The sequence below is a fragment of the Mustela lutreola genome, chromosome 17, assembly GCF_030435805.1.
Source record: "Mustela lutreola isolate mMusLut2 chromosome 17, mMusLut2.pri, whole genome shotgun sequence".
NCBI classification, from domain to species: domain Eukaryota; kingdom Metazoa; phylum Chordata; class Mammalia; order Carnivora; family Mustelidae; genus Mustela; species Mustela lutreola.
Genome location: NC_081306.1, coordinates 22,807,771 through 22,816,416, shown reverse-complemented (window position 1 = coordinate 22,816,416; position 8,646 = coordinate 22,807,771). Strand labels below are relative to the sequence as shown.

The 8,646-nt window shown below is 66.8% G+C and overlaps 1 protein-coding gene across 2 annotated transcripts in view; it reads left to right on the top strand.

The window, feature by feature from the left end:
* Positions 1–512: 512 nt before the first annotated feature.
* The window catches only part of CACNA1H (calcium voltage-gated channel subunit alpha1 H), a 56,476-nt gene continuing 48,342 nt past the window's right edge, over positions 513–8,646 (top strand). For both annotated transcript variants that reach the window (XM_059154537.1, XM_059154536.1), the window contains exons 1-2: positions 513–815; positions 1,098–1,417. In XM_059154537.1, the coding sequence (XP_059010520.1) occupies positions 1,116–1,417 (302 nt within the window). In that variant the 5' untranslated portion in view covers positions 513–815; positions 1,098–1,115. The remainder of the gene's footprint in view (positions 816–1,097; positions 1,418–8,646) is intronic.

Sequence of the window (8,646 nt, the reverse complement as noted above, 5' to 3'; positions counted from 1 at the left end):
ACGGACACGGCAGCGCATCACACGGGCACGGTCACACCCAAAACACACACGCGGAGGGGGAGGGGCACGCAGCCTCTCAGTCGTGGTCGCGGCCGCCCACGCCCGCCCGGCCCCGCCCCCTCGGCGACCCCGGCCCGCGTCGCCGGGGTGTAGGGGCGGTGCGCGGCGGCGGCGGCGGCGGCGGCGGCGAGGGGGAGGGGAGAGCCCGCCTCCGCGACTCGGGCCACCCCCGCAGCTGGGGGCGGGGAGCACGTTGGCGCCGCTCCCCGCCCCCCCGCCGAGCCGCTCCGCGCGCGCCCCGTGGCGTCCCGCGCGCCCGTTGAGGGGGTGGGGACGCGGTGGGGTCCAGCTCCGCCCCCGCCCCCCCCCGGGACCCTGGGAACCGGCGGGCGCCCCCAGCGATGGGGGAGGGTCGCCGCGCGCGTGCCTCGGGGCGGGGGCGGCCCCTCCCTCTCGGCGCCCCTGCGGCCCCGCCCCCGCGCCGGCCCCGCCCCCGCCTTCCGCGGCTCACTCCGAAGTTTCCTGCGCTGCGCGCGGACACGCTCCGGGCTTGCTCGCCGCGCCGCGCCCCCGCCCGCGCCCCCCGGCCCCGCGCCCCGCGCCCCCGGCTCGTCCGCCCAGCGGTCCCCTCCGCGCTGGGGCCGCCGCCGTCGCCGCCTGGACAGCCGGAGCGGGAGCCGAAGCCGGCGGGCCGGGGCCGGGGGCTCGGGGCCGGGGGCGGCGCGCTCCAGCCGCGGCCGAGCGCCGTGCCGGGTCCGCGGTGACCGCGCCGCCCGGGCGATGCCCGCGGGGACGCCGCCGGCCGCCGGAGCTAGGTGAGACACGGCGGGGACGCGCGCCCCACTGCGCGGCGGGACCCTCTTCAACTTAGCGGAGCCGGCGAGGGGGCCCCTGGGGCCCCCCGCCCCGGCGGTGGGGGAGGGGCGGCCCAACCCTCGCCGGAGGGAGGGGGCGGGCGGGGGCGGGGGGCGCATTTGTCTCTAATAAGGGAAGACAAAGACATCCCGGCGACCGCGGCTGTTCCCGCAGCTCCGCTGTGCCCGAGGCGGGCGAGGGGTGTCGTTCCCGGGCCCCGGTCACCGCCTGTCACCCCGCAGGTGCTGCCCGCTGCCACCATGACCGAGGGCGTGCAGGCGGCCGACGAGGTCCGAGTGCCCCTGGGCGCTCCGGCCCCGGGCCCCGCGGCGGCGGCGGCTGGGGCGTCCCCGGCGAGCCCCGGGGTGCCGGGGCGGAAGGCGGAGCCGGGGTCCGGGCCTGGCGCGTCACCCCCCGAGAGCCCGGAGGCCGAGCGGGGCGCGGAGCTGGGCGCCGACGAGGAGCAGCCCGTCCCGTACCCGGCGCTGGCGGCCACGGTCTTCTTCTGCCTCGGGCAGACCACGCGGCCGCGCAGCTGGTGTCTCCGGCTGGTCTGTAACCCATATCCTTCCAGGGCCACCGGGCTGCGGCGGTGCGGGACTAGGGGTCCAGCGCGCGGGACCTCCTCCGCGTGGCCCCCGCGAGGCCGGACTCGTTGGACCCGGAGCGGGATGGGCGCGCGGGGAGCGGCAGGGCAGGGCAGGGACGGCAGGGGGGCGCTTCGCTCCATACCCGGCCGGGGTGTCCCCGGTGCCGAGCTAGCGCGGGATGGGAGAGGGTGGGAGAGAAGCCGCGAGGCCATCACGAGCTTGGAGGGGAGCAGGGGTCGGCCGCGCGGGAAGTCGTGCCCACTTGGGTGGCGGTCGGGACGGGAGTGCTGGCCCCTGGGCTTACAGACTGTCCGCCAGAGGCGGGACCCCCGCTGGGGAGGGGGAGGCCGGCGGGAAGTAGAGTAAGGGGAGCGAAGTTTTCAGCCCGTGCTTTGCGCTTCAGAGCGTTGCGGGAGACCCGTGGGGCCCGGAGGCGGTGCGAGTTTGCCGGCCCTTTTCCACGGAGAGTTGCCGTGACGTTGGTTGTGAACTCTCCTCTCCAGGCTGAACTCCGTGCTGGGGCTGATTTAAGTCATGCGCAGCTGGGGGTGGGGGGCAGGGACGCAGCTGGCTCTGTGCGCTCTGGTCCCTTCCCCTAGGGCTTTTCCTGGCCTTGGAGGAGGGGGCCCCCTCTCTGCTTCCAGCCAGAGTGGCACAGACTTTCAGAGAAGGTTCCAGAGTGGTGTTGGGGCAGCCAGGGGGCACTTCTGGGATGTAGGCGGCACGTTTGGTGCCCCCCCCCCAGCAGATGGTGTTTGGGGGCTGTCCTGGTGGGCTCTGGTTGGCCCTGGGTCCTGGCTTTCTGGTTCTTCTCACTGGTGGTGGGAGCTGGTTTTCAGGAGGCGGTGCCGCGGGTGCTGTGCCTTCAGGCCCCTTGCCCTGGAGAGATTGGACATCCTGGACAGACAGGGACAGGGGGTGGGGGTTGACTGAGGTGGGGACCTGCAAGTAAACTTTATTTGTCAAAATTGAGGCAGAGGCTAAAGCAGCGTGTGTGTATATTTTTCCTACCTTGTGTGTTTAACTGTATAAATATTAAATGTAAAAGAGGAAACTGTACCGTGAAAAGTAATAAGACCCACACTACTTTTTTTTTCCAAATCCAAACATTGGCCGAGTCCAGTTCTGCTCCCGGTTGTGAAGAAGGGGGTCATGGTCGCAGCCCAGTAGCCAGCTCCGGGCCTGGCTGCCTGCACCCTCGGCAGTCGGCGGGCGACACCTCCCCCATGTTGGGGCATGGTCCGTCCTCTCTGGAACTCCGGCCTGGAGACAGCCCGGGCACCTCGTGGTTGGCAGGAAGGTGGCATGGCTGGGTGTCATGGCGGGTGATGGGGCCGTGTCTGTCTGAGCACCCTAGGCTGGGACAGGCCTGGCGGCCAGCTTTGCGTGCGTGTGCGGCATTTCCAAGCGTGTGCAGAGACCAGATAGGGAAAGAGCCGAGTGGGGCCTGTGCTTTGTCTCCGCTGACAGCCCCGTGTCTGGCTGCTCCGGGCCCTGGAGGCTGAGGGAGTGTAACGGTCTGACCCAGGGGTGCTGGGGTGTTCTGTGTTCCTGGGCATATCTGACAGGCGCGCGTGTGTGTGACTCCGTGTAGGGGAGCAGGGGCAGGGGTGGTTCATGCAGATAGGGTGAAGCCAGAGTGGCTTGGGGGAGGGGGCCGGCTGGGCCTCATGGTGGCGTCCCCATCTCTGTGCGTCCTTGTGACCCAAGGAGAAGGATTCCCTGTCACTCTGGGAGCAGGAGGGCCACCGGGCTGGAGGGGGATGGCACTGGCAGGAGGTGGGTTCAGATCCTGCTCATTTGTGTTCTGTGGAGATCCTGCGTCTGTCAGGCAGGGTGGGCACGGCTCAGCCTTCGGCCTTGTGGGGGCAGCTGCTGACCTCCAGCAGACGCCAGGCTGAAGCAGTGGGGGCGTGTCGGCTCTGGGGCAAACCTAAAATAAGCCGCGTGCCTGGACAGGTGGGGACTGGTTCCCCTGGCAAGCTCCTGGGGCCTCTGCATGGCTCGGCGGAGCACTCGGATTCCTGCGGGCCGACGGGCTGGCCTCGGGCACACATGGGGTGCGGCTGACACCGCCAGCTCCCTGTCTGCCCTGCTGCAGGAGACAAAGTCAGAGAGCCAAGTGGGATAATTGGGTTTGCTCTGGGAACCCACACTCGCCGGAGGCTGGCGCAGTCCCAGCCCACGTCACAGCCCCACACCGCGATTCATTCGGCGACTGGAACGCGGGAAGGGGCCTTCCCCAAGCCCCCAAGCTCTCGGGAATCCCTGTGGGGGTGACCCCAGCACCCACGATACTGCGTGGTCTGCTCGGGCTCTAAGGGGGACTCCCGACACGCGGCAGAGGAGCCGACAAGGGCAATCTACGTCCTTATCAATTGACTTGGCTTTTTGAAAATACAGTGGCGCTGGAACTTTCGGGGCAAGCGCCGTTTCTCCTACACAGGTTTATTTATAGAGGAAGGTGGGTGGGATCTGTGTGTTGTAGCCTGCGTGGCTGGGTTATGTTCTGCCCAGGCTCCCCCTGGGCTCCTGACTCCGTGCCTGTCTGCCGGCCGCGCAGCTGCTGCGTCCTAGCACCCAGCCCGTGGGGCCTCTGGGGACGCTCACTGCTCTGGATGGGGCCCCAGGGGAGGCTGGCTGCAGCCCAGCGAGGGTGTAAGGGACCAGGAGGGTGCTGAGGAAGCCCCTGGGGGCTCGGGTGGCACGCACCTCTAGGAGTCACCTCCCAGGGGCCAGGTACAGGGTGCGCCTCAGCCTAGGGCTCAGAGAAGCCAGAGGACACACCAAGGTCACGCAGCTGCTGGAGGGCAGAGCTGGGGAAGCCCAGTCAGACTCTCAGGTCCCTGTCTCTGTCAGGGGTGCGAGGCTGGGCCAGTCTGGGTTTTCAGAGGCATCTCATGAAAGCTGCTGCTAGCCGTCCGGCCGCCACGGGCACGCAGGGCTCACAGTGGGTGTGGGTGTCCTGGTGTGGACGCTGAGGGCATTGACCTAGAACAGGCCCGGTCCTTCTCTCCATCCTGCAGCCCACTCTGCTCCCGCAGACTGGAACCAAGCAGGACAGTTACACGTGATGCTCACCTTCCTGACCTTGTGGCCGTGTTCCCCGGCACACTTTGCCTGACACACGGGGCTTCCTTTGTGTGCTCTGGGGACAGAGCCCTGGGAGTGCTCCCCTTTCAAGCCCCTCCTCATGCCAGCATCTTGTTCCTGGACCTGGGTCTCTGTTCTCCTGGCATCCATGTGTGTCTCTGCCTGGACTGAGAGTCCCCAGGCCGGCCTCTCGTGGGGAGTCCTTGACAGGTTCTGAAATGGGTGCTGGACGGGCCTGGGGTGGGCCGAGGGGAAGGCCATCCCGTACCTGGTAGAATGGGGGGGTGTGAAGGCAGAAGGGATGTGTGCAGAGTGGGGGGCCTCACCTCTGTGGGCTGGCCAGGGTGTGGCGTGTCTGCACGGGCCCTGGGCTCCCCACGCTGCAGGCCATTCTCCCGGTGGCTCCCTTTTTCCGATTGAAGAAGGAACGAGGGACGGTGATTGTCCCGTGTGTCTGGACTGCGCCGCTGTTTGCTCACGCACATGCCAAGCCCTGAGTGTGTGCTGGCTGGGACGGGCCTGTCCCTGCTCTCCGGGCCGGCGTGAGCTGAGCCGGCTATGGTAGGGGGCTTCACAGGGAGACTGCTGGTCCTGAGCGCTGGGGCGGGCAGCGGGGCAAGGTGGGTCTGAATCCCTGCCAGAGGCAGGGTTGGGGGAGCTCTGTTCTTAGCTTGGCTGCTTCTGGAGGGCTTGGTGGGAGGGGGTGTCCTTGGACACGGGCCTGACCTCTTGTTGGCCCCTGAGTGAGACCTGGGCAGCAAGGTGCCTTCTCTTGGGTTCTGTGGGCTGCTAAGGAGGGCTTCCTGGCAGAAGTGAGGTCGGGCTGGGCTGTGTGGGTGGATAGGAGCTATAGTAGAGAAGGAGCGGGAAGATTTTTGTGGGTTTTATAAGGGTTTCTGCTTCCCACGAGGAGGCGGAAGGGTTTGGTCTTTGGGAATCGGTCTCTGATGAAAAGTCTGGATCTGTGGCAGCCTCAGCCTTTGAGGGGAGCAGGCAGCGGAAGGGGGTTAGTGTGTGTCTGTGGGGACGGACCTGGCTTCCTGCGTCTCCGCAGCTTCCTTGGGGTCAGCCCAGGAAGGTTTGTGGCCTAGACTATTCTCTTGCCCTGTGCCCCCATCCGGGCACCCCTGGGACCCCGAGCTGGGCAGACGGTTGGTGTTCATCGAGCTTATTGGCGGCCTGCTTAGTCGGCAGAGGTCGGGAAGCGCTGATTAAATGGGGTGTGCGTGTGCCGTGGTGAGGCCAGGTGTGGCCCCATCCCCACATCTGCAGTCCAGCTGGACTCTACAGAGGGCCTGGGGGCCCTGGGGGCACAGAGCCCGGCGGGGACTGCAAGGCCTCTTCATTCTACAGACCTCTCTCGGCCTAAGCTCTGTGCTGGTCCTTGTGCTGGGCCTGCTGTGGTTCTCCGCAGGACTCGGGGATCTCCCGCCGTGTGCTCAGTGTGTCCTGCCATCGGTCACGCTGCATCAGGGGTCCACTGGCCTGATCTTGGTGGAGGCACTGGGCTGGGGGGACCAGATGGAGGCTCTTGGGGGCTGGGGAGTTTACAGCAGCTGAGTGGACGCAGAGACTGGTTGTGGGAGGATATGGAGCAAGAATGTGCCTTGCAGGGGGATGGCACAAGCAAAGGTCCTGAGGCAGGTAGGATGTATCCGTGAGTCTGCAGCTGTTTGGGTTTTGCTGCGAGGTAAAGGCGATGGGAGGCAGGGAGGCCAGGAGTGAGTATGGTGGGCCTGGGCTGTATCTCAGGGAAGAGCTCTGCCCCGGGGGGGGGGGGGGGTGGGGTTGGACTCACCCCTTAAGGGAGCCGTGATGTGGGGACCAGGGTCGGGGAAAAATAGAGGAGAGGTAGGGAGAGAGGAGCAGGTGGAGGGCACTGCAGGGACAGAGGCCAGGAGACGGGAAGGTGCCGGCACTCCCCCACCACCCCCGTGACGTGTGGGCAGGACACAACTGGTGCCGGACTGTCAGAGGACGCTCTCAGACCCTGTGGGTGTCCCATCCTCCCTGGCATGGCAGAGCACTCAGAGGGGTCCAGGGAGCTCCCTGCACCTTCCTGTGGTGCAGCGGGCCAGACAGCACCTCCCGGAACGGCTTGCAGGACCCCTGGTCCGGGGTCAGGATGTGGAGGGATGTGGGGGATGGGCTGGCCTGTCAGGCATCCCTGAGAGGAATCAGGGCAGCCGTGCTTGTCCCGCTCAGTCTGCTTGCTGGATTCTCAGGGGCCGGACCTCGGTACCAAGCCATCAAAGTCAGGGGGGGGAATGTTATCTTTGCATCCAGGTGTCCTCGTGTCCAGTCCCTGTTCCCTCTTCCCCGCCGTCTCCCCTTCTCCTGTTGTCTTTCTCCCCAGCAGAGGCCTGGTCAGGGAGCAGGCTTTCTCTTTCCATGGCAAATGGGTGTTGGGTTAGGGTCGCGATGACTCGGTTACACTCTTTTTTCGGTGGTGACACAGGTAGGAACAGGAATACCCCTGAGTCACAGGGACCCCCGTTGAATTTGCAGTGAGGAGATGGGGGAGTGGAGTCCGGGGACGGCCTTACATCGTTATTTAAGGCTTGGATTCCCAGACGGGATGGGGTACAGAGGAAGACAGCCCCGCCCTCGGGAGCTGGCAGCGGCTTCGGGCACCGTCCCCAGAGCACCGTGCCCGCCGCAGATGACAGATGGGGGCCCTCTGCTGCGCGTCTCCGCTGAGTGAGTAGCAGCTCTGCTCACAGGCCCCCCCGGAACAGACGAACGCCGTGCAGGGGAGGCGAGGCTGTGTGTCCCTGGCCCCCCCGGCTGCCGGGAGGAGTTGTCCGCTCCTGGAGTTGTGATTAGTGGGACCGTGGATGAGGGCGTGAAATCAGCGTGCAGGGTGGGCGCGATGCCCCCCCCGTGCACCCCAGCAGCCGGCAGTGTTGTGAGGGGAGTCCCCGAGTTGCTCCTGGGTGGGGGAGGGTTCAGGGGCACCAGGAGCCCCTTGCGTTCTTCGTAACGCACATGAGGAGCAAAGGTGTCGCACAGCAGAAGCACTGTCCTGGGGCACGGAAGTCTTGGTCCCGCGACGGCCCCAGGGCCAGACAGGTACAGGTGGGCCTGCGATCTGGCCGCCAACGCGCTCACGCTGGGTGGCCCCAGGCCCAGCCTCCGCGTCTGCCGATCACAGTGCTCACACAGAATAGGGAACTGATGTTACTGAGAGCACGGAGCCCACCAGGGGCGGGTGTGGGTGGGCTGGGCGGTCGTGCTCAGGGGTGCTCAGGGGCCAGCAGCTCCCCTGGCCCGGTCAGAGCCCTGGGCAGGTGAGTCCTCCTGGGGGGGGGTGCCGTTCCTTGTCTTGCTGGAGCCAAGTGAAGCCAGACCCTGGCACAGGTGCTGAGACGTGCGTGGCCAGCCGCGGCCAGCCTGCTTGGTCACGCCGTCCTCTCTGTTCTGGGCTCTGCCGGTGCCTCCCCCACTCCCACGCTCGGGGAGGTCGGAGCTCTGGATGCTGGGTGTGGAGGGTGCAGCCGCCAGCAGGACCCTAGGTCTCAGCTCCTTATTGGCCTGAGGACCTTGGGCGGAGAGGTGGGGACGACACCGGCTGTGCAGGGCGTGTGGCCCCAAGGCCGAGCCCCCTCACCCCGGGAGGGCCCCAGAGCCTTCCAGGATTCCTTAGGTGTTCCTGGTACCCCTTCCTGCAGTGTGGCAGTGGCCACACGCCAGCTTCGGTTTTTCCTCACAGGGTCCCGATTGTCCTCTTGGTCACTGATAGCGTGGGGTCACTGGGGACCCTGATCAACGGGTGAAGGGCCCAGGCCAGTGCGCGGCAGGCCAGGGGAGAGGGCCCTGGAGACCCCTGGGCTTGCCCTCCATGTTGTCCTCGGCTCTGAGAGTACATGGGGTTCCCCTCGGTTTCCCCGTCCCCGGACTGCATGTGGGGTGTGCAGTCGCGGACACGGGAACGCGGAAGGGAGAGGCAGAGGTGGGTGTTCTTTAGAAAGAGCAGAGCTGTTGGGGTGGACAGGGTGTGTGTCCTTGAAGTGTGAGGGAGCGAAGCAGAGGTAGTCTGAGCTTGGGGGGTCTCCTACTCCGGACCTCATCCCTGTGTCAGAGGCTGGGGCCCCTTGGGTCCCCACCC